The 26,497-nt window shown below is 43.9% G+C and overlaps 1 protein-coding gene across 1 annotated transcript in view; it reads left to right on the plus strand.

Moving 5' to 3' along the window:
- LOC121276315 (calcium-binding mitochondrial carrier protein Aralar2-like) overlaps positions 1-26,497 on the plus strand; it is a 280,042-nt gene that overhangs the window by 173,472 nt on the left and 80,073 nt on the right. The window contains exons 11-12 of the mRNA XM_041184583.1: positions 20,935-20,987; positions 23,186-23,266. Of these exons, the coding sequence (XP_041040517.1) occupies positions 20,935-20,987; positions 23,186-23,266 (134 nt within the window). The remainder of the gene's footprint in view (positions 1-20,934; positions 20,988-23,185; positions 23,267-26,497) is intronic.

Below are 26,497 nucleotides of genomic sequence, written 5' to 3' on the forward strand. Positions count from 1 at the left end.
CCAGAACTAGCTGCGCCCTTAGCCAAGCTGTTCCAGTACAACTACAACACTGGTATCTACCCGCCAATATGGAAAACTGCCCAGGTATGTCCAGTCCACAAAAAGCAGGACAAATTCAACCGGGCCAGTTACCGCCCCATTGGCCTACTCTCAATCATCAGCAAAGTGATGGAAAGTGTCGTCGACATTGCTATCCAGCAATAACCTGCTCAATGCCACTCAGTTTGGGTTCCGCCTGGGCCACTCAGCTTCTGATCTCATTGCAGCCTTGGTCTAAACATGAACAAAAGAGCTGAATTCAAGAGGTGAGGTGACATCAAGACAGTACTTGACTGAGTGCGGCATCAAGGAGCCCTAGCAAAACTGGTGTCAATGAGAATCAGGGGAAAATTCTCCATTCGTTGGAGTCATACCTAGCATCTAGTACTGGATTGGTTTGCTTTGAGGCAACCTGTACTCTTGGATACCAGCCTTTGCATCAATTGCAAGCTGCAAGTTAATTTTTATACATTTACTTAGCTGAATGTGGAGAAGCTGGAGAAGTATTAGTGTTCCTCCTGACCCTACATTTAATCCCTCCTCCTGATCACCGTTGCTCTTGACTCCTGGCCTGCCTCAACCCAAGACCTACTTGACTGATTTTAATGTGAAGCTAGCAGCTGTCTCATTTTGCACAACCTTTCTCTGGCAAGCTTGAACACTGTATTGAATCCATTTTAATGAGGCCCATGGCCCAATCTGGTGACAAGGGCTGCACCATTCAAGTATGAGGAATTAATCCTGTACCCCTAAATATGGGTGTGTCCAAATTTGTGGATTGTGATATCCACAGCAGTTCACAAAGCTATTATTGCACCCCCAAATAGTTATGTGGACAAGAGCACACCCCTGAAGGTAAGACACTTGAACCAACATATGGAAATGACCAACACCACTATAATCAGAAGAATAGCTAAAGCAGGCCTGAAATGTGTAAAATGGACTGAATTGGGTTCTATTCATCTCTGCGCTTTTCTTTTATTTTTGTCATGCATTTGAAACTTCTTTGTCTCACTTTCATGATTATTTGGTCCTAGTTGGTACCTTTTCAACGTAGACTTATTGTGGTTCTAAACTTCCACTCTCACCGGAAATCCCTGGAGGCCTTCTGCTTTTTACTTGAATAGCAGCCTGAACAACACTCATTTGAACCAATGAACATACGAAATAGAAGCAGACGTAGGCCATTTGGTCCCTCGAACCTGCTCTGCCATTCAATAAGATCATGGCTGAATTTTTGTGTTTTGAATTCCACATTCCCATCTACCCCGCTATCTTTGAAAAACTTACCTAATTAGAATTTATCTACTTCCGCCATAAAAATATTCAATGACCTCGCCTCCACTGCCATCCGAGGCAGAGTTCCAAAGTTACATGACCCTCTGAAAGAAAACATTTCTCTTCATCTCTGTCCCAAAAGGTGACCCCCAATTTTAAAACAGTGCCTCCTAGTTCTAGACTCACCCACAAGAGGAAACGTCTTTTCCACATCCACCTTGTCAAGATCGTTCAGGATCTTATATACTTCAATCAAGTCACCTCTAAACTCCAGTGGAAATAAGTCCAGTCTTTCCAACTTTTCCACTACTCTGCGTTGTCTTAGAAGCTATTGACTCACTGTGCCTACGCTCGTTCTTTGAAAGGGCCAGTTAGTCTATTTCACTTGCTCTTTTCCCATGTCCCTGCATTTTTCTCTTTTTCAAGTATTTATCCAATTCCCTCTTAAAAGCTAATATTAAATCTGTTCCACCCTTTTTCAGACAGTGTATTCCAAATCGTCATTACGTGCTATGAAAAAAAATTCTCCTCATCTCCCATTTGATTCTTTTCACTTTAAACCTGTGACCTCTGGTTACTGACCCTCCTGCCATTATAAACAGTTTCTCTTTATTCACTCGAAATCCTTCATAACGTTGAACACCTTCGTTAAATCTCTCCTTAACCTTCTCTGCTCTAAGGAGAGCAATTCCAGCTTTTCTAATTTCTCCATGTAACTGAAGTCCCTCATCCTTGATACCATTCTAGTAAATCTCCTAGCTGGTCCCTCTCTAAGGCCTTGACATCCTTCCTGAAGTGTGGTGCCCAGAATTGGACACAATACTTCAGCTGCATCCTAACCAGTGATCTATGAAGGTGTAGCTTAACTTCCTTGCTTATGTACACTATGGATGGAATCATCCCAGAATCACACTGAGTGTGGTAGCAGGCATGAAAAATTGTTTACCCACCGACCACAATGGTGAGTTTTCATGCCGCATCGTCCATTAATTATGCAGCCATAGGAAATATGCTGTCTTGCTGGCGGGCATCCTCTGAATTGCCATTACCTCACCGTTTCCTCATTCCAGGTGCCATATCTAAACTGCAGCTGTGCACAGTTCTCAATGCTTGCAGCCCAGGACTGCTCCAGTGAAGACATGGCCATGAAAGCCAAAAAGAGTTCGGTGACCTGACACTGGAATGCCTTTTGGAGGCCCTCCATGATGTCCTACTACCCCAGTCTCACCGCTCTGGCTTGGTAGGTGGTGGCAGTGGCGATCAATGCCAGCTCTGCACAGAAGAAGTTGGCCATCCAGTGCAGAAAGAGGATAAATGATCTCAAGCGTGCATGACACAGACCTTGATTAAGGCTGAATTGTTCAAATCCCAGAGGGAAGCTTGAAATAACTTTCATAACCCGTTTTTGAAATTTGTATGTTTCGAGATGCAGGCTTTGAATTCAGTAGCAACAATACTACTAAATGTCAAGAGGTTTTTTATAAAACTAAATTAAACATTTAATAATACAAGAAAGATTGTAAACACATACATTCGTCTACAAAATTACTACTATAATAACTACAAAAATCCCCTAATTAACCTGACTCTCAGCTACACCCCTGCTAAGGCAACAGTAAATCTCATAGATTTAAACAGACATCTGGCAAAGCACACCCTGGACAGTCACATTCAAAATGAGTTTCTTTCAGCTCTGAGTCCTTACGGACAGCAGCTTGAGGCTTACAGACTGGACACTTCTCACACTTGTTGGATCTTAAAATGCCTCCACCTTACACACAATCTCCTTTCTCCTTTATACATATCCTTCTCTTTGAATGTCAATTTTCCATTGTATCACTAGGCTTTTAACTTGACCTCTTCTGACAATAACACCCTCTCATCCCTCCAATTTTATTAGTAAGCTGAAAAAAAAACTCATTGCTTGGCATCTTCTAGCTAGGTGCAATATTTCATCAGATTTGAATGGTTTCTTTTAACAAATGCAAATTTACACTTTACCTTCCACCCTCCCTACGTTTACCTAATTAACAAAACTACAATACATCAAAGCACCCAGAAGAGCTGGCTTTAATCTGATTAAGATACACACAGGCACGCACATAGACACAGACCCCACTAGGACTTTATTTTTTAAAATAATTTCCAATAACATTATAGACATTAATATCTCTTCATAACAATCACTCTAAACTCACACACTCACAAGCCCATCACACATTCACTGGCATCTCACTCACTGCCAGCTCAAGGGACTCTCTCACACACATCCTCACATTTCCACCCAGCCTCATCTCCTCTGGAGACTGCCTCCTCAGCCCTCACCATCTTGAAGCCACTTGCAAAGATCAGCATGTGCCCTCACACACACACCCTGGGATACCCCCCTTCCCCTGTGCAGCCCTCGCCCTGCATCCTCTTCCTTTGCCTGAGGCCACTTCTCCCCCTTCCCCAAGCAAGCCCAGACCCTGCAGCAGTTGATAAGCCTTACGGCTGTTCTGGTAGCTAGAGATCTGCCCGTGAGGCCCACTAAAAGTGATGTGATGCTGCCTGCGAAGCCTGGTGCTGATGATCCCAAGTGCTCTCCGAAGCAAGGTAGGCAAACAAACCTTGAAGTCCCAAGCAAAGTGGAGCTCGACATGTGCATATCGCTTATGTATGGTTGTGAAACATGTCAGTTGTCAATCATGCTGATCTGCCCAGATGATCCAGTGTGGGGGGATGATTCCGGCGAGCTGGGCTTATAATGAATGAGGTGCTCAAGTATTTAAATTAGGTTCCCGATATGCAGCGGTGGGAAACGCGGCCCACTATTGACCGGTGGGGCGGTTGATCGCAAACTGGTTTCACGACAGTGTAAAACAGATTTTTGGTCTTCTCGCCATATTGTCCGCTCATGCCATCAAACACACCCACCACCAGCGGGAGTGAAAAATTCCGCCCTATGCTTCAATTTATAAACCCAAGCTTCTTTTAACAGCCATATCGACTGAGAGCATCTCAGTGCTCTCATCTTCTGCTGACTCCCCAGCACCTTCGCCAGAGCCCTTGTCTGCTGTACTTATGCCTGTGACAATGGCTGCCCCTGCAGAAATGCAGAGGCTGCATCTGACGTAGGAGCCAACAGGTACCTGCACTTCAAGGCCGGCCACAATGGTCTTTCATGCCATAAAGCATAAGAGTTGAGCAATTTGCGTCCACTTCCTCCAAGGCAACAACGGGGTTGGGATGTAGGAGCATTCATGAGTGCAGGGCACCGTGTCGCCTCAATCACTAATGGGCTCACTGTGGTAACACTTCATATTGCTTTGTACATATCACAATTAAGCACTTTGTAAATGCATATCATCACAGCCAAAAGTGCCTTGGTCCGTGCTTGTACACTAACGCTCTCAATGAGAATGTTTACAGAATAAAGGCAGTTCTTACTATTGGCACTGAAGAATGCATGTCCATTTCTTAGTGATGCCATCAGGAGTAAGGATGTGCACATGCATGTCCAACAGTGGAAGGCTGTTTCTTTCTCCAGATCTTCAGATATTGTAGTAGCACACTAAGGGTTGTGGGTTGAGATGCTCCTTGCAGCATTTCTTGTCCATCATGATTGACTTTAAGGGAGTATCAGTGCAAACTCAAAGATCAAACCTAGTTTATCAGGTGAACTTCAAGCATGAGTGCTGTGTCGAAGGCAGCCATTCACATGGGAGTGCTACCCAGTCACTTGAGTGAATTTTACACATGTTAAGATGCCACGTATGCTCAGGGAAGCACTTTTGTGTGGTCTCTCCACTACATTAGGAACATAGTACTTCAGAGCAGGAGTAGGCCATTCAACACTTGGACCCTGCTCTGCCATTCAATAGGATCATGGCTGATCTGGTTATGATCCCAACTCCACTTTCCCATCTGCTTTATTCTTAAACTGTGTCCCTAGTTCTAGTCTTCCCCCACAAGTGGAAACATCCTCCTGGTATCTACCCTATCAAACTGCTCAGATTCGTTTCAGATAATCACATCTCATTCTTCTAAACACCAATGGGTATAGGCCTAACCTTTCAACCTTTCTTCATAAGATAAGCCCCTCATCCCAGGAATGAGTTGAGTGAACCGTCTCTGAACTGCTTTTAATGTAATTATATCATTTTTCAAAAAAGGAGACCAAAAGTGTACACGTTATTCTAGATGTGGTTTTTCCAACACCCTGTACAGCTGAAGTAAAACTTCCCTACTTTTATATTTCATTCCCCTTGCAATAAATGCCAACATTCCATTTGCCTTCCTAATCACTTACTGTACCTGCATCGTAATTTTTTGTGATTCATGTACTAGGGCACCCAGAGCCCTCTGTATCACCGAGTTTTGAAATCTCCCTCCATTTATAAATATGCTGCTTTTCTATTCTTCTTGCCAAAGTGGACATGTTCATATTTTCCCACATTATACTCCACCTGCCAGATTTTTACACACTCACTTAATCTCCTTTGCAGACTCTCTACATTGGAAGCCTTTGTCTTCTAGAAGGTAGTGGCTGTGGTTTCCCAAGAAGCTGAGGTGTCTGGCAGCATTGCATGTTGCAGATGTCACACACTCCTGAAACTGGACGCCAGTGTTGGATGTATAATGTGGAAGGTAATTGAAGGAGCTATTGGAATATAGGCTATTGGAACAATGTACATTAGCTACTGTACTGAAGGCCGTGGGTGTAAAATCTGCTGCTTCTTCCTGACACGCTTGTCATAGTGGGCATGGTTTGAGTAGGCACAGGATGGTGTCTTGACTAGCTCATTGACAACTACTAACATATATGTGCAGGGTTAAGTTGCAAGGGATTTCTCAAGGTGTGTCTTTGGCACTGTGTTGAGGCTAAGGATTATGATAGTCACTTCATGGCACTGACCTTCAGAATACGCTGTTGGTTTTTGCTCTTGTTGGGGATGGGCATTTCCCTGAGGAAGTGTGGCTTCCATGTTAAAAGTTTATAATGTGGAAGCTGTTCACCAGAGTCTGGCTGATGCTATTTGTGAGCTCTCAGGAGCCTAGGTAATTTATATTCTGAATTAGCAGGCTTCTGTTGATGACCCCTTCCTGCAAAGTATCAGTCATGGCTACGTGGGCCTGTCCTTCAGCTGGTCGGCCCTTGCTGCCCTCTTCATCCTCCTCTGCATCATAGAAAGGACTCCCTCCCCCTGCTCCTCAACTTCCTCATAGTTGTCCTCCTCAGATGTTGTAGCTATAGGCCCAGCTTCTACCCCCTCTGGTTGTAGGCCCCTCTGCTTCACCATATTGTGTAGCATGCAACACACTACTGTGATGAAAGTATAATAATTTTCATAATATTTTTCTGATTTATTGTGAAGTAGGTTTATGGGGGCAAGTATAGTTGGGCCTGTGTGTGATTTAATTATATTTGGAGTCAAGTAGATTGCAAGTTTAAAATCATCAAAAGAAGCTAGGCGCTTATGCTAATGAATAAACATGGATGCTGGCTTAGTATGTAAGGTCTGAAGGGAATTTGCATTGTTAGATAAGTGAAGAGATTTGAATTTCAGTGGGATTTTAGTCTGTTTACAACTAGCCGGATAAGCAAGGCTATGGAAGGTGTTTATTTTTCCCAAATATTACTGACAATATTGGCAACTTAAAAAATGTTTTTATGTTATGAGGAAGATACAGTTTCAAAGATACATAGAACAATAGAAATTACATTTAAAAGGAGAGAAACATATATAAAGAAGAATGAAAGGTTATGCGTTAGAAGACCATGTAAGATCTAACAGAAGTGTGTGAAATAGCCTTAATAAAACCTCCAGCATTTGTGCATAAGTCAGCAACATAATGAAACTGAAGTTGGGGAAAAACCATTTGGAATTCCGCTGTCCAGGGTATTGTGTTAACTCACTGAGTTTGTTTTAAATCTAAAATCTATTTTGGACTGTTGCCTTAAAGGCAGTGTAACTGGGGTCAGTTTAGTTAGGAATTTTAAGAGTTATAGTAGTAAGCAATTTGCAGTCTTATGTATGTGCTTGAAATCTTTTATATTTTGTTAATAAATATTTTAATTTAATTTTTAAAGTATCTGAAGGTCTTGGTGGACTTATACTTCTGAATTCAGTGCACACATCTCGTATACAAATTGCAAAATCATTGTGATAGCACGACCAAATTTCATTTCTGGATTTGATCCGCCTGGCGCACAGGATTTGCCACATCATAACATTACTACTATTCTGGATACCCTTGCAGGGGAATACTGTAGCGCTCCACCGGAACGATTAAGGCACCTAAAGCATGTTTTCAGGAAGCCAATAGCCTGTTCTATTATACTGCAGGTCAGCACGTGGCTGTTGCTATAGTGCCTTTTGGGTTCTGTTTGTGGCTGCTTAAAGAAGGTCATCAGTCATCTCCCTTACCCCCCGAGGAACCAAACACGGACCTATGTTGGAGTTTGATAAAGCTGAGGCAATTGTGAATTCCTCTGGATAGGTAAGTTTTGGCAGTTTCCAGGGCGCCGTGCACAGATGTGCAAGAAAACCTTGGTAAGGTCACATAAACACCTCCACATTCAGGGAGTAGAAGGATTTCCTGTTTATGAAGGTGTCAAGTTACTGACTTGGTTCCTTATGGCGATGCAATCGATAGCCCCCATACCTGAGGGGAGCCTGCTAACCCTGCAAACCCCCGGCCCTCTGCGTTTGCAACGTCACATCCATCGGGAAGTTAATGTGCTCCCCCCACACCCAAACAAAGGAGCGTCAGTGACTGCCTTGATACACCTATGTGCGGCTGATTGTGAGATGCCACAGAGGCTTCCTGCTGAGCCCTGGAAAGAGCCAGCAGCATAAAAATTCAGATGCACTGTGACCTTGAGTGCCACTAGCAGGGCATGTGGATTGGCAGACTGTGGTGCAAGATGGTGTTGTCGGACCACGGCACATATGTCGGTGACCAGTTCTGGGTTAACCTATGCCACCTTCTGCACTGGTTCCCTGTCATATCCAGATATGACCTTTGCAGTTGGTAGATCGTTAACTCAGGTAAGACTTGGCTGTCCTCCTCCTCCTGCTTGGTGGTTGCTGCATTGCCTCCAACTCCTAGTCTTGTCCCTTCCCTCTGGCCTGATGTTGCTTATGTTCACATGCCTCTATGGTGAAGATGCCATCTCTGTTTTGTTGCTTCTTTGCCACAGTATGCACGCTTCCCTTTTCTAGCACACTTGCCTCCTCTTGACTGGGCACCTGAGTCAAAGGGGCAAAAATATCTGTCCTTCCAAAGCCACAGCCCCAACTTCCAACTCCCTTGGGTATCAACCACGTCACACTTGTGATTTAATTTGTGGAAGTTCTGTGGCACTTGGTGAAATTTTTTAGAGCTGTCCAAAAGGATCCTTGACCTCTCTAAAAGGTAACTGACCTCTCTAAGTGGGTACCTGACCTCTCCAAAGAACTCGGGTAAGTTTAGACCTTTTCCTCAAATGTGCAAAGCTCACAAATCATGTTTCAGAAACCTAGGTGATGAAAATCGCTTCTAACTGAAGGCAGCTGCACTTTTAAATGTGCCACTGCCCCCATGAACTGCGCATGTGCAAAGTATGTTCTGCCCTGGTCCCCCCATCCCAGTGAAAATGCTGAGTGCTGGGTTTGGAGGTGGGGCACCATTTTGACTTGGGCATGGAGCCTTTCTGACTTCACGAAAATTCGGTCCAAAGTCTTGTTTCCCATGCCTCTGTCCTGATCCACTCATCTTAAAACTGTGATGGAGTCCCCAACTTTTTATATTCTGTCGGCCCTGCTACTTCATTATTGCCATTTCTGCCACTTACAACAAAGTAAATAATTTCACACTTCCCCACGTTATTCTCCATTTTGTCACCTAACAAGAACATCCTGTCCTTTTTTACCTCTCTCAGCTTTATGAAGTTTCCAATTCCTCCACAACACTAATTCAATCCTTTACCACTCAATTTACAGTTATCCTTCCCTGACACTTTACCACACAACTGCAAGAGATGGGGAGGTGATGGCGGCATGGTGGTAGTGTCACTAGACTAGTGTTCCAAGGACCCTGGCTTCAAATCCCACCATGATGGCGAAACTTGAATCCAATAAAAAGCTGGAATTAAAAGTCTGATGATGATGACTATGAAACTGTTGCCAATTGTAATAAAAACCCATATAGTTCACTAATTCAGGGGAGGTAGTGGTGTTGTTGCTGGACAAGTAATCCAGAGATCTAGGGTAATGTTCTGGGGATCCAGGTTTGAATCCAATAAAAATCTGGAATTAAGAATCTAATGATGACCATTGTCGATTATCGTAAAAACCCACCTGGTTCACTGTTGCCTTTTAGGGAAGGAAACCTGCCATCCTTACCTGGTCTGGCCTAAATGTGACTCAAGACCCACAGCAATAGGGATGGGCAATAAGTAGCCTAGCCAGTGATGCCCTCACTCCATGAATGATGTCCACACCCCATGAATGAATAATAAAAAGAATTGGTTGACTCTTAAATACTCTTTGAACACATGCAATAAATGCATGTAATAAGTACCCACATCACATTAAAAAGATAATAAAATCTGCCCGTTCACCTCCTTCCACATGAAATGGCAGGTTGAGAAAGTGATTAAAAAGGCACACAAGATCCTAGGGCAGAATTTTACGTTATACGGGCAGGCGCATGTCTGGCCTGATCAGGAGTAAATTAGGACACCATGATGTCAGGATGCTCATCGCGCACTCCCGCGATATTTCATTCGGTGGTCGTAAGCAGATGTTGGAACTGTGCCTGCCATTAATTAAGAAGCCACTTAAGGCCATTAACAGTCCAGTTGCCCATGCGATTTTGTGCTCATCGCACTGGCAGGCAGCCAACTGACATTTTCAAAAATCTCATCCAAGGGCAGGATTAAAAGGGTCAGCAGCATTGCCAGTGTGAGTAGTGAGGAGTTGTGGAGGTAGTTTGCTGCTGGTGGCTTATTGGTACTTGGCAGCTTCATATCTGTTCGGGGCTTCATTCTTAGCATTCCAGGCATCATTGGTGTCTGCAAGGCCCCTGGAGGATTCAGACTGTGTGAACCCTTCCAGGTATCAGATAGCCTCCCATTACCCTAGAAACTGGGATTGTGGTCTCCGCTGGTGGCATCTCCTCTGAGGAGGAAGAGAGGGCCAGAAGGGAGAGGAGGCCAGGTGTCCCAATGCATCTTCCAGGGGAGGGGCCTGTGGGAGGAGAGGCGCAGGCACAAGGGGCGCAAGGCCAGCAGGAAGCGCAAGGAGGAAGGGGCCACAGAAGACGCCACTATCCTGCTGCCAGGATTTACAGGCGGCGATGCAGCTACCTCAATATGTCCGAGGTGCAATGCCAAAGCCTCTCAAGGGAGACCGTGATCTCCATTTGTCAGATGATTGGGCCTGAGAGCAGCTCCGACTGTGTGGGTGGATACCATGCCATTGGCTCTGTAGGTCACGGTGGCCCTCAACTTCTATGCCTCCGGCTCTTTCCAGGGCTCAGTGGGTGATCTGTGTGCAGTCTCCCAATCAGCTGTCCACACTTGCATCAAGCTCGTGACTGACGCTCTGTTCAGGCAGTTACTGACCTTTATTCTTTACCATACAGACGAGGCCAGCCAGGCTGAGTGAGTCAGGTTGCTGGGTTCCCCTGTGTCCAGGGTGCCATCAACTGCACACATGTGGCCATCAGGGTGCAGCGGGTCTCTGGGTGCCTCGTCAACAGGAAGGGATTCCATTCCATGAATGTATGGATAATGTGTGACCACAGGATGCAGATTCTGCAAGTCTGAGCTAGGTACCCTGGCAGCTCCAATTAAGCTTACATCCTGAGAAATTACCAGGCGCCGAGGCTCTTCAGTGCTCCAGCCCGACTTGATGGATTTCTGCTGGGTCACAAGGGCTATCCGTTGAAAAGGTGGCTCATGACACCTCTCTGCCACACAAGAACAGAGGCAGAAAAGTGTTACAGTACAAGTCATGCCTCCACAAGGGCCGTGATAGAGAGGACCATAGATCTTCTCAAGATGCACTTCTGACGCCTGGACCGTTCAGTGGGTGCACTACAATACCCCCCAGAGTGTTGCCATTGAAAGTGATTGCATGCTGTGCTCTCCAAAATCTGGTGCCAGCAAGGGGGGACCTACTGGAAGAAGAGGATCTTGATGCAGCTGCCCAGGCCACAGAGGATGAGTCCAGTAGTAAGTCCGAAGAAGAGCATGGTGAGGAGAATGCTGAGGGCATAGAGGCAAACCTCAGTAACCCCCACCAAGGCAGGGACACCAGGGATGGCTTAATCGGATGCTTCTTCAGCTAGGCCACCAAAGATCAGCTTCAACCACATGCCAGGTCTGCCGTCTTTGTCCTGGATGTCTGAAATGACCCTTTCATTAGAACCCAAAGAACACTCAGTGCCTGTGCAATAAAGTTCAGAGCTACTTTGGTCCAGCATTACATACTGGCGTACCCTGCAAAAATAAAATAAAAAAGGTGAAGCATACACAGGCCATGACAACAAAAACAGAATTTTTCTAATTTTGACAATACAAAACAATTTACATAAACTTCCCTGGTCTTCATCCCAGACCAATAAAGGGAAAATAAGCATAAGTGAATATAAAATCACCCGTGACCTGTCCCTCTTGTGCTCATGGTACCTTTAACTTAGGTTTGCAAGTGCTACATTTTGGTGCCCCCCCCCCCCCCCCAACCAACCATCGCTGGCACTGGCATTGGAGACAGCCTGCTGACTATGCTGTCTTGTTGGCCTTGATGACCTTGATGGTCGTCCTCTGGCCATCAGAGTCTGAGCTGGCCCTGCCTGGGTGGGAATGGCCAGTGCCAGGGCTGGTATCTCCCCAGTCATTACATCCTCGTCAGATACGATAATACAATAATTTATCTAGATTTTTCTTTTCCCACCTATTTCCATTATTTTTAAATGTATTTCCAACCATTGTTTTATCTCTGCCTTTTAACTTATTTCGATTCCTTCACCCCCACCCCACCCCCAGTAGGGCTGTCTGTACCTTGCTTGTCCTGCTTTCTACCCTTAATTAGCACATTCCTTAGATAATATCACCACCTTCAACACCTCTTTGTCTTTTTGTCTGTGACATCTTTTGGTTATCTCCACCTATCACTGACCCTCTATCCAGCTCTACCTATCCCACACCCCGCCACCGCACCCCCCCCCCCCCCCCCCCTTAAACCAGCTTATATTTCACCTCTCTTCTATTTTTACTTAGTTCTGTTAAAGAGTCATACGGACTCGAAACGTTAACTGTGTTCCTCTCCGCAGATGCTGCCAGACCTGCTGAGTTTTTCCAGGTATTTTTATTTTTGTTTTGGTTTTCCAGCATTCGCAGTTTTTTGCTTTTATCTCAGTCCATTGATGTTCACCTGACATGTGACCACTGGAAGGTTTTCATGCATGTCTATACAGGATATCCTGGAAGCTGCTATGATGCCTTCATAATGTGCCAGTCATACCTCCCTCAGATCTTCATACCTCTAAACAGAGTCAGCAGATGTCTCCTTAGAGACAAAGGATATGACTCATGACACCTGTGAGGAACCTGTCTACTAATGAAGAGAAAGGATACAACTAGAGCTCAAAAGGATTAATTGAACAAGCCATTGGGTTGCTGAAGATGCAATTCAGCTCTGGGGTGCCCTTCAGTTCGCACCAGAAGGGGGTCTGGAAGTGGTCTGCTGTGCCTTGCACAACATAGTGCTGCAGAGAGGACTGGAGTTGCAGGAGGACATAAGTGACGACAGCTCTGCATCCTCAAGAGGTGAAGGAAGAGGAGTTGCAGGAAAAGCAGGATAAGAAGCTTTCTTCCATTTCTATTTGAAGTGTGGACGCAGTGAGCGCACTATTGATCTTGACCAGCATGCATTTGGTTGCCTGCTGTGTCTGATGCTCCATGCAGGTGGCCATGCTTTCCATGGAAGTGGTCATCAGTGCAAAGGCCTAAGACATCATAGCGCTCATGCAAGTGATGGACCCCTCCAATTTCTTTCCCAATATTGTGCTTCTTCCAGGAAAACATGCATAAACAAGCTGGGCTTAAGCCCCCATTTGAGACCAAACAGCTGTGTCACTTATTTGTAAAACACTGCAATGATATTGATGACCCATAGATCATAAATACCAAATAATCCAGTTGGATTTATTATTACAGATATAAGCTATATTTTACAATTAGGACCATAATGAAAAGAAAATTATGAATATTGTGACTAACACATGGCATCATTCTGTGTGTTTGGTCCATGGTAGAATCTTATTTGCCCTGCCACTCCCCACACCATATCCAATCCCTGGAGTATGGTTTATGCAAGTTTAAATAAGATCCAAAATAAATTAACAGGTAAAGATAGTGCAAAGCAAAAAATATATTTATCGAAGTTGAGACTTTTTAGTCACTCAATAATTGTGCAATTACTACAAGATGGATAATTTGTGGATCTGGAAAGTTGATCTAATTTCCTCTAATGTTAATGTAAAAGTCTGAGTCTGTGGCTTGGCACTTACAAGAATCTTTGTTGCTCAATTCAAAATGCATATTGGATCACAGATACAAAAAATGTTGATTAGAATGTTGTGGAATGAGTTGCACATAGTCCTTTTACATCTGGCACCTGGTTTTAATTTCATTCCATGCTAAAGGGATGAAACCTCCCTTGTTGGCAATAAGGGCTATTGATGAAATGAGTACATACAGTCTCAATCCAGTTCCTAGTTGGTAAGGCTTACAACACAAAACTGTCTCAATTTGGTACTTAATGGCAATCTCATTGAGAAGAAACAGAGAAATTTTAAAATGTCACACTAATGCTCTTTCTGGTTGGGACAAAAACTACAGAAGTCCAATGGTTATGGTACTGGACAAGTTTGAATCCCATCAGATCATCATAAAAACTGAACAAGCATTCTTCAGAGAAGGGAACCTTTATCCATTTTAGCCTATACAGAACTCCAGGTCTAAATTACATGGTTGACTCCGAATGCTGCTGAAATGGCCTAGCGTTTTTTGTTAACGGAGGAGGTCTGCTATTATCTTTGGGCACCAAAAGATGAGCATTAAACGTAAACTTGGCAACTTCAACCATGTCCCAAAAAATTAAACAGAGCCTTTTTTTTATTTGTTCATGCGATATGGGCATCACTGGCTAGGTCAGCTTTATTGCCCATCCCCAATTTCCCTTGAAAGGTGGTGGCGAGCTGCCTACTTGAACCACTGCAGCCCATGTGGTGTAGGTACACCCACAGTGCTGTTAGGGAGGAAGTTCCAGGATTTTGATCCAGTGACAATGAAGGTAATATATTTTCCAAGTCAGGATGATGTGTGGCTTGGAGGGGAGCTTCCAGGTGGTGGTGTTCCCATGCATCTGCTACCCTTGTCCTTCTAGATGGTAGTGGTGATGAGTTTGGAAGTTCTTGGCTAAGAAGCCTTGGTGAGTTCCTGCAAAGCATCTTGTAGGTGGTACACATTGCTGGCACTGTGCATCAGTGGTGGAGGGAGTGAATGTTTGTGAATGGAGTGCCAATCAAGTGGGCTGCTTTGTCCAGGATAGAACCATAGAAAAGTTACAGCACAGAAGGAGGCCATTTGGCCCATCTTGTCCATGCCAGCCCAAGGACACCCAGGTGCCCTTTCTAATCCCACCTTCCTGCACCCGGCCCATAGCCCTGCCCCTTTCAGCACTTAAGGTGCAGATCCAGGTACTTTTTAAAAGAGTTCAGAGTTTCTGCCTCTACCACCAACTTGGGCAGCGAATTCCAGACACCCCCTACCCTCTGCGTAAAAAAGTTCTTCCTCATGTCCCTCCTACACCTTCTGCCACTTATCTTGAATCTATGTCTCCTGGTTCTAGAATTCTCCACCAAGGGAAACAATTTTATCTTGTCCACTCTATCTATTCCCCTCATAATTTTGTACACCTCAATCAAGTCACCTCTGAGCCTTCTTTGTTCCAAGGAAAACAACCCCAACCTATCCAATCTCTCCTCGTAACTACACTTTTCTATCCCTGGCAACATTCTTGTAAACCTCCCCTGCACTCTGTCCAGAGCTATTACGTCCATCCTGTAATGTGGTGACCAGAACTGCACGCAATACTCCAGTTGTGGCCTTACCAGTGTTTTATACAATTCCAACATTATATCCTTACTTTTATATCTATACTTCTGCGAATGAAAGAGCACATTCCATATGCCTTCTTTATAACCTTGTCTACTTGAACTGCTGCCTTCAGGGACCTGTGTACTTGTACGCCAAGATCTCTCACTTCATCTACCTCTCTTAATATATTCCCATTTATTGTGTAATCCCTGTAACTGTTTGACCTCCCTAAATGTATGACCTCACACTTCTCTATGTTAAAATCCATCTGCCACTTTATCACCCACTCCACCAACCCATCCATATCGTTTTGGAGATTATGGCTATCCTCTACACTATCCACTACTCGGCCAATCTTTGTGTCATCTACAAATTTCCCAATCGTGCCCCCCACGTTCACATCCAAATCGTTAATATATAACACAAACAGCAAGGGTCCCAACACTGAGCCCTGTGGAACACCACTTGAGACAACTTTCCATTCACAAGGGCATCCATCGACCATTACCCTTTGTTTCTTGTTACAAAGCCAACCTTTAATCCAGTTTACCACCTTACCCTGAATCCCATGGGCTTTTACTTTCTGGACCAATCTGCCCTGTGGGCCCTTGTCAAATGCCTTGCTAAGATCCATGTACACAACATCACTACCTTCATCAACCCATCTTGTCACTTCCTCAAAGAATTCAATCAAATTTGTGAGGCAAGACCTTCCTTTAACAAATCCATGCTGACCATCCCTGATTAGTCCATGCCTTTCCACATGACAGTTAATCCTATCTCTCAGGATTGATTCTACTAATTTGCTCACCACTGCTGTAAGACAAACTGGCCTATAATTGTTTGGCATTTCCTTTGATCCCTTTTTAAACAATGGAAGTATGTTTGCATTTCTCCAGTCCTCCGGTACTACCCCTGTATCTAGTGAAGATTGGAAAATCATCCTCAGAGCATCTGCTTTCTCCTCCTTGACTTCCTTCAACAGCCTCGGAAACAATCCATCTGGCCCTGGTGACTTATCAACTTTCAAGGATTTCAACCCTTCGAGTACTTCCTCTCTTTTTATGACTATCCCGTCCAATATCTCACAGTTTTCCTCCTGGACCACTATACGTACATCCTTCCTTTCCTTTGTAAACATGGAGACAAAATATTCATTCAAAACCCTGCCCACAGCCTCTGCATCTACACACAAGTTTCCATCTTCATCTCTGATAGGTCCCACTTTTTCTTTAACTAACCTTTTAGAATTAATGTATTGGTAAAACATCTTTGGATTATCTTTAACTTTACTCGCTAATCTTTTTTCATGCCCTCTCTTTGATTTCCTTATTTCCTTTTTTACTTCATCCCTGCACTTCCTATATTTGTCTAGGCTATTTGCAGTGCCTAGTTCTTTGTGCCTATTGTAAGCTTTCTTTTTCTGTTTGATCTTCCCCTGCATTCCTCTAGACAACCAGGGAGGTCTAGATTTTTGTAGGGGACAAGTCTACTTTGTACAATTAGGATCTCGCTGTTTAGTGCTTCCCACTGGTTTTCCACTGTTTTATCTTCCAGCAATGCTGTCCAGTGCACCTCAGCCAAGTCCCTTCTCATTTCTGCAAAATTTGCCTTCCCCCAGTTCAAGACTTTTACTCCTGCCTTATCTTTGTTCTTTTCCTTGGTAATGCTAAATTTAACTGAATTGTGATCACTGTGCCCGATATGGTTGCCAACTGTCACTTTACCACTTGCCCTTCTTCATTCCCCAATACTAGGTCTAGAATTGCATCTCCTCTCGTTGGATTTGTCACTAATTGGTTGAAAGAATTTGCATGGACACACTGTATGAATTCTCCCTCAGTGCCCCTTATATTGTTTGAATATTAAGATAGTTGAAGTCTCCTACTATTATTGCCTTCTTGTTCTTACAAGCAGAAACTTGCCTACATATTTGTTCTTCTATCTCCCTTTCACTATTTGGGGATCTCTAGTGTACTCCCAGTAGTGTGACTGCCCCTATTTTATTTCTAAGCTCAATCCATAAAGCCTCATTTGTTGACCCATTTAGTACATCTTCCCTTCTCACAACTGGAATTAATTCTTTAACCATTAGTGCTACGCCCCGTCCTTCTTTATCTCCTACTCTATCATGTCTGAAGACCCCATAACCAGGGATATTAAGCTGCCAGTTTTGTCCCTCCATTAGCCAGGTCTTCGTTATAGCAATGACATCCTGCTGCCAAGTGTCTACCCGTGCCCTTAACTCATCTACCTTGTTTGTAATACTCCTTGCATTGAAGCATAAACAGTTTAACCCTGTCAGTTTCCCTTGCTGGACACCTTGTTTCTCCTGTAACTTAATGTCTATCACTACGTCCCTAGCTAACGTTCTACCTCCATTTTTCTGACCTGAATCTGACCTATCTGATCCTACTCCTGGGATCCCATCCCCCTGCCACACTAGTTTAAAAACTCTCCAACAGAACTAGCAAAAGCCCCCGCAAGAACACTGGTCCCAACTCTGCCTGGGTGTAGCCTGTCCACCTTCCCCAGAACCAGTCCCAGTGCCTCAAGAACCTGAATCCCTCCCGGCTACACCATCTCTCCAGCCACGTGTTCATTTGGTCTGTCCTCTTATTCCTGCTCTTGCTAGCACATGGAACTGGGAGTAATCCTGAGATTACTACATTTGAGGTCTTGCATTTTAATTTATCTCTTAACTTCCTGTACTGAGCTTGCAGGTCCTCATCCCTTAGTTTACCTATGTTGTTGGTACCAATGTGTACCATGACCACTGGCTGTTTACCTTCCCTCCCCTGAATGTCCTGCAGCGCTCCGTGACATCCTGGACCAGGGAGGCAACATACCATCCTTGATTCACATTCGCGGCCACAGAAGTGTCTGTCTTTTGAATCCCCTATCACTATAGCCCTGCCACTTGTTTTCCTCCCGCCCCTCTGAGCAGCAGAGCCACCTATGGTGCCATGAACTTGGCTGTTACTGCTTTCCCCTGAGAGGCTATCTCCCCAACAGTATCCAAAGCGGCATATCTGTTAGAGAGGGGGATGACCACAGGGGACTCCTGCACTACCTTCCTGAGTGTTTTACTGTTCCTGGTGGTCACCCATTCCCTTTCTGCTTGTGTAATCTTCAACTGCGGTGTAACCACCTTGCTAAACGTGCTATCCACGGCTTGCTCAGCATCGCGGATGCCCCACAATGAGTCCACCCACAGCTCCAGCTCTGAAATCCGGTTAGCTAGAAGCTGCATTTGGACACACCTTCTGCACACATGGTCACCAGGGACGCTGGAAGTGTCCCTCGTTTCCCACATCCTGCAGGAGGAGCATATCATGGGTTTGAGTTCTTCTGCCATGACGTCCCTCTTAATTAAGCTAGTTACTCCCTTAAAAAATATGCTAGCTCGGGGCCCTATTTATGTTAGCTAGGAACCTTGTTTCTTGACTAATTATACTTGTACAGTATTACTCTATACTGTTTTTTGCTCCTACCTCAGTATTAAGCAATGAATTACTTTAATAGATTGAAAAAAAACTCACCAGGATTTACTCACTAATCAGCTGCTTTATTTTAAAACCACTTTCAGAAGAGTGTCCCTTGCAGGTCTGGTGCACTCCTGAAGGCACTGCCCCTCGCTCTCTCTCTTTTGTTTGGTTTGAGGAGGAGGCAGGGATGGAAACACTACAATAATGTAATGTTTGGGGCTATTCCATTCTTTGACAGTGGGTCCTCCTCGATCCCCTTCTGAGTTGCGGTGACAGTGCTGACTTCTCCCAGAATGCTTCTCAGTCACTTCTCACTACTGCCCTCTGCTGGATGCTCTTCCTCCTGTTGAGAGCAAGGGTCCTTCTCCTCGATCCTCTTCTGAGTTGCGGTGACTGCGCTGATTTCTCCCAGAATGCTTCTTAGTCACTTCTCACTACCGCCTTCTGTTGGATAGTGTTGAGCTGCTTGAGTGTTGTTGGAGCTGCACTCATCCAGGCAAGTGAGGAGTATTCCATCACACTCCTGACTTGTGCCTTGCAGATGGTGGACAGGCTTTGGAGAGCCCAGAGGTGAGTTGCTCGCCACAGGATTCTTAGCCCCTGACCTGCTGTTGTAATCACAGTATTTATATGGCTAGTCCAGTTCAGTTTCTGGTCATTGGTAACCTCCAGGATGTTGATTGTGAGGGATTCAGCAATTGAATGTTAAGGGGCAATGGTTAGATTCTCTCTTATTGGAGATGGTCATTGCTTGGCACTTGTGTGGTGCGAATGTTACTTGCCACTTGTCAGCCCAAGCCTGGATATTCTCCAGGTTTTGCAGCATTTGGACATGGACTGCTTCATATGCGAATGATGCTGAACATTGTGAATCATTAGTGAACCTCCCCACTTCTTACCTTATTATGGAAGGACAGTCATTGATGAAGTAACTAAAGATGGTTTGGCCTAGGACACTACCTTGAGTACCCTGAGAAACTCCTGCAGTGATATCCTGGAACTGAGATGATTGACCTCCAACAGCCACAACCATTGATACAACATAGTAAGGGGAGCTTTAGCCTGCAACTAAGTTGTACTATACTAGATCTGGGAATACTTGATGTTGAAACTGGATTCCATTTTCCATCACAAAATTAAAGAGCAAGGTAACTTCATTTATTCAAGTTTGGTGATTTGTGAGATGGTTGAAAAAATTGTTTGTTTTAAGTGTGGAATTCTACAGCACGCTATCCATAATTTCTATTAAAATAATTAGCTATAGGTAGGCGGGAAAGAAACGTTAAAGGAAGAAAACTATTTCTTTCACAACCTTAGCTTGTCCCAAATTGCTTTCCAACCAATAAATTCCTTTTGAAGTGTAGACTCTTGTCTTAATGTAGGAAATGCAGCAACCAATTTGTACACCCAAGCTCCCACAAGCAGCAATGTGGTAAGGACCAGATAATCTATTTTTTAGTGATGTTGATTGAGGGATAAATATTGGAGAGGGCAATGGGGATAACTCTCTGGCTGTTCATCGAAATAGTTCTGTGAGATCTTTTGCACAAAACTGAATAGGATAGTTGCCTTGGACTTTATCTGGCGATGCATGGTGATGGGTCAAATGGTACATTTCTTAACTAACATCCTATTGTTTTATGATCACAATAGAATATAGATGATTATGTGGATTTGTGTCATTATGCAGATATGGTCACCCCCAAACATTGTTTTTCTTTTTAGTGTTGATTGATCTATGCATTTCTAGCAATTCCTGTTTTTATTTTCAATTTCTAGCATCACAATTTTTCTTTTTATCTGGGGTATTTCTGCTTGTTTGAGAAATAAAGCTCATTTAAAGAAGCCCAGGAATGCTGCTGTCCCTTGCTCTTCATTGACACACTGCTAGATTTTAGCCATAATAATAGTGTACCATTTTTTTTTCCATAGAGGAAGTATATTTGCATTGATTGATAGCAATAAAACTAATTCTTGTGTCTGACTCCAATCTAGGCCTGTTACCACAGCTGATGGGTGTGGCACCAGAAAAAGCTATAAAACTTAGTGTAAGTCTGTAAATGTATTCTTCAAGTTAATATATAACTTTACAGACATCATGTAATGCTTACTGTATAAGTTTTTTTAGTCCACTAGGGCTGTATCTGAATTTGTGACTGGTTAAAAGCAGAGACACTTCGATATATGTTTACATTGAATGCTATAAACATTTTGCCATAAGCGCCAGTAACATACTTTATCAAAAGCAACTTGTTTGCTACTCCAAATATAACTACTTAAATTTCATTTTCAACACAGTAATCTTTCCTAAATTTCAAGTATAAATATGTATAATATATTATATATAAGATCAAATTTTTTAGATGTTAGAAACTACAGGCAGAATCTTGTGCCCTCCCTGTGGCAAGTTTGGTAGCAGGGGTCACTGAGTGGGAGGGTGGGAATCAATTAAGGGCCTCATCCCATCATCATGGTTATTAACGCAGCAGCTGGTGGCGGGGGATGTTGTGGGGGTGGGTGATGATTGCCATGTCGGGAGTACAAAAAGCAAACCCTGGCTTATCTGCTTGTGGGCTCTGATGGGGTGCCCCTCGTTCAAAGGCACTTTATGTTTAATTGGGGACCTGGCATCAGGAAGTGGGTGCTGCTGAGAGCCAGAACCCCCCCTGCCTTTGTTGCTGACCCTTCCCCCACCCCATCTTGGATGTGTGTTGTACTGGCAGCGGCCACTGCCTCCCCAGTGGTGCTGCTGAGTACAGAAGAGCTGCAGGTCTCTGATTGGCCAGGGGGTGTTATTTGGACCCCACCCACCACCCCCCCACAAAGCCAAAACCCCCAGAGTCTTGATCCTGGGGAAAGGCTTGTTAAGTGCCAAAGTCACACAAGATACGGTGGGTCTTCCCGAAAAGAGTCAAAGTGAAGATCTTGCTAGCTCTGCAGTTGGCAGCCAAGACACCATCGCCTCCACAAGATTCCATGCCAAAAATGTATTTTTCCACTACTTTTCCCGTTTTTTGTCTTTTGCTCTTTCTAAAATTGTGTAATCAAGGTCAGACTGTTAATGATGGGAATTGGAATGGGGAAGTCCTGCTTACTGAGAGCTTCTGACCAATCAGATGCCAACAAAACAGAGGCCGGCAACACTATTGAAAGGTAGCACCAATGGGGTGGCAGTGGCTGCTGCCTGGTCATGGGGTGGGTAACAAGGGGGAGGGGAGACGTGGAGGTAGGAGGGGGCGGGGGTGTTTAGCAAGAGCAGGGGATGGTTCTCAGCTTGCCCCCACTCCCCTTCCCAATGCCAGATCCCTCAATCCGGTACTGAATGCCTTTGAGCAAGGGAGCCCCCGGGAGCCAACAAGCATCCCCAACAGGGTTTCCTTGTTGTGCTCACCGCATTGCAAGTCCCCCACCTGGCGGTGGGTTAATACCAGTAGCAGCAGGTTGAGGCTCTTAAGTGGGCATCAATTGCCCATTTAAGGGCTCCAATTGGGCAGCAGGGTAGAAAGGCAGTCCATAGGCCTTCCTAACCCAGACTTAATTAGGGTGGAGGCGGGAAGGTGGCAGCCTTTCCACCTGCCACCCTCCTGCCCGATGCTCTCCCGCCACCAAACCTGCCATGGGGAAGGGCACAAAATTCCACCCTCAGTGTTGACTGCAGGCACTCTCAGACCAGTCATATTCTAGCCGAAGTACTCTATGCTCCGCTCCAGTCATGTACTGAATCCCCAACCCCAAAGAGTATCTCCATTTGGGTGGTTTTTTTTCTGTCTTCCACAGCAGTTGTTCTGCTCATTCCCTGAGTGAGATTGCCAATTAATGCAGGTTTAAGGACAGTTTTATGCTGTAGGCTCATGTCCACTGTATTGAGACTGCTCAAACTCATTTGACAAGGTACTCTTATAGCCATCAAATACAGATTTTCATCCCACTATTCTTCGCTGGGTTTGAATCCAGGTTCCAGAAATGAAAGGCAGTGACTCACAGTGGATATGATTTCTTAGAAGTGATACTTCTTTGATATCTTGCTCAAGGAACCATTTTTTGTGCATGTGACTGGATCATATCAGCAAGCTGTTTGCCTGTGAGAGAATGACAGCTGAGTACCTATGAGGTTTTCAGATATATGGAAAAATTGAGTATGTAAAAGATTCATTTTTATGCTCTCTGCTACTGTTGACAGTTCAATATGAATAGATTTCGAGTTAGGTTTTATAAAACTACTTCAAAATATTTTATTCCATTTCAGATGAATGATTTTATAAGAGACATGTTTTATCAAAAGGATGGCTCCATCGCACTTGCAGCAGAAATACTTGCTGGAGGCTGTGTGAGTATAGGTCTTTATGATATAACTTGTTGATTTCCTATTGTAATATTCATGGACAAAAGTTGTTCAAGAATCCCTTCCCTTCCTGTAACTATAGTTGTTTTATATTCATATTCGAGGGGTACTCACATTTCCAGTTCCTGATGCATAGATTTAGCACAGCAGATGGCAATTCCAATGTGCATTTGCTAGATTTTCTTAGATCAGCCATTTTGTGTGGGGTAAGATGTGAGTGTTGATGTTTTGGTTAATTTGGAATTTGTGTAAGATAGAGCTCAAGAGAGGTGGAGCATGGATTGATGAAAATTGTAAAAAAAGAAATACTTGCTTTTACATGTCACCTTTATGGCCTTAGGACATCCCTAAGAGCTTTACAGTCAATTATGTACTTTGCAAGTGTGGTCATTAATGTAATGTTGGAAATGCGGCAGCCATTTGTGTACAGCAAAGTTCTGCAAACAGCAATGAGAATATGACCAGATGATTTGATGTTGGTTAAGGTCTAATGTTTGCCAGGAAACTGAGGACAACTCCACTGCCCTTCTTTGAAATAATTCCATGGGATCTTACGCGTCCACCTGAGAGGCCAGACAGGATCTCGATTTACCGTCTCATCCAAAGATGGCACCTCTGAGAATGAAGTACTCCCTTAGTACTGAACTCAGGCATCAGATAAATTTTGTGCTCGAGCCTGGGCTTGGCCCACAAGCTTCTGACTTAGAGTGCTACCACTGAACCACAGCTGGATGGATTTCAGCAGTGGTGGGACGAGATCAGGTTTTGGGAGGTGAAGCTATGGAAATAGGTGGTCTTGGTGAAAGAATAGATATGGGGTTTCAAACTAAACTCAAAATCAGACAGCCTCTTGAGTTTTGTGCTGCTCGGCTTTCATTGAGCAAGCAACTGGGGACAGGAATGGAATTGACCACAGTACAGGATATGTGGCAAAAACTAGCAAAACGCTTTCACTTTTACAATGTTAAGTTAGAGGAAGTTCTGGCTCATTCAGTGAAGGAACTTGTGTTAAAGATTTTTCTTCTTGTGTTAAACAAAAAAAAACAAGCAAGATAGGATCACAACCATCTCCCCTTATCTATCAAAGCCAGGGAAGGTTATTGAAACATCAATAATTTTCTTGCTCATTCCTTTGGCAGTCCAATTTTTGGTGGAGGTTAATAAAAAAAATCAGTAATCAGTCATCTGAAAATGTACATCAGAATAAGATTCTCTAAGGTTTTCATACCAAATTATGTAAAATTTAATTTGGTTATATAATTCTTCACTTCTTCCTTGTTTTTGCCCAGTCACAAATGTATTGAGTTTGCAAAATGTATTTGACTTGCAATTTATAGAGTTTATATTTAACTTCCTAAACTTACACTACTATCATTTGTTTTAACTTGTATATTAGGTTGCCAGTTTCATAATTGCATCTTTCAGCTAATAATCAACTCTTTACTGTTGGGGAAACATTGGGTGGAATCGTCTCAGATTTGCAGTAAGTGCGGTAGCAGGCGGGAAAAAGAATGTCTTTCCTGCCAGTCGCATTGGTGGCTTTTCACACAATATTGTCCCAATCCCGCTTCATTAATCATGCACTCCCGGGAAATAAGCCAATTCGATGGCAGGTGGGCTCTCATTCACCCGCCACGCAGTTACCTTGCTGCTTCCTCACGCCAGGCACCATATTTTAAATGCAGCTGCACTCATATCTCTCAGCCCCTGGTACATCTTCCTCTCCCAAACAGAGCTGGCCCTTCCTCTCCACCCTTCCGACGATCATCCATTGCATACCACGGCCAAGATGCTGAGCAGGCGCTCAACAGTGACTTTCCATCTTCTGTGAGCTGCTTTACAGCAGAGCCATCACCCAGCATGTGATAGACATTCCTCGAGGGTCCTGTTGCTGTCGGGCTCCAGCAAGCTATGCTCCTCAGATGTCCACCATATGAGCAAGGCCTTGATGGTAAGTCCTGACCTCTGCACATCACACTTTTCAAGACGTTTTCTGCACTGGCATGTTTTCCTGCCCGTGCTCGGATGATCCAGCGTTGGGGGGATGATTCTGGCCAGCTGGGCTTATAATAATACGCAGATGTATTACCATGAAGTTCCCAACCTCCAATGGCAGAAAACGTGGCTCTCCATTGACAGGCAGAGTGGACGATTGCAATTGGTTTCACGACGTCATGAAACCAATTTTTGGCTTTCTTGCCATAATATCTGCTCACACTGCCAAATAGACCCAAGCCTGTGGGCACAGAAAATTCCGCCCATTGTGTTCATTATTTCAAAACAAATAGCTAATTACAATGAAGAATTGCAATTTATTTTTGCTTTAATTTTTCTTTGCTCAGTGGGATATCTGGGAAACATGACAGCCCATCACCACTTTTGAGTGTTTTGAGAATGGAAGTTAATTTTTAATATTTTTAGGCAATATTATGTTATTCTGTGAAGAAGGCTGTGTGCCTGTGTGTAATTGATTTAATTAAGCTGGGAAAGTTTACTAGAAGACAGGGAGGTTTAAGACATCAAAGGATAGAGGTGTTAGGTTTGAGGTGCAAGTGTATAGGTTGGATCTAACATTTGCATTTTTGGATAAGTTGAGAGCTTGTTTGAATATCAAAGGGAAGTCAGAAGGCAACAAGAAACAAATTTGCATCTTGCATGAGTTCCATAGATAAATAGAAGAAGGTAAGAAGGTATATTACATTTTATTGCTTCAAAAGCAGAGACAAAATAGAAACATGAAAGATGTTATTTTTGAAAGGATTTGAGTTTCAAAGAGGTTTGCGAACAATGGAACCTGAGATGAAAGGAGGTATAGTAGAGTTACCATAGAGAGGTTAGGGTAACTGTAGCTGTTGGTGATTAATTGTTGGCGGTTAACTATAGCTGTGGGCTGTTGGCTGTGTGAGGAAGAACTCCTGGAAACAGCTCTAGGCTGGGAGAAGATGCAGTTTGAATCAGCTATCCAGTCAAGCCAGAAAAGCTTTGGCCAGCAACAAAGACAACAACAAGCTGTCTTATTCTGAAGTTTTGGATTTCCACAGTAGAGCTGGATAGAGTTTAAGAGGTCATGTGGTATTCCTTCATTAAAGCTACAGCAATTTACCTTGGGTAATATTACTGGATTTTTGTAGTTAAACATCTATAAGGGAGTGTTGCCTGGAAGGTGTTTACTTGTGGGTCTGATCAAGCAGGGGATTCTTTTGGGGGAATGGTTGG

The sequence above is a fragment of the Carcharodon carcharias genome, chromosome 3 (genome assembly GCF_017639515.1).
Source record: "Carcharodon carcharias isolate sCarCar2 chromosome 3, sCarCar2.pri, whole genome shotgun sequence".
Taxonomy (NCBI): Eukaryota; Metazoa; Chordata; class Chondrichthyes; order Lamniformes; family Lamnidae; genus Carcharodon; species Carcharodon carcharias.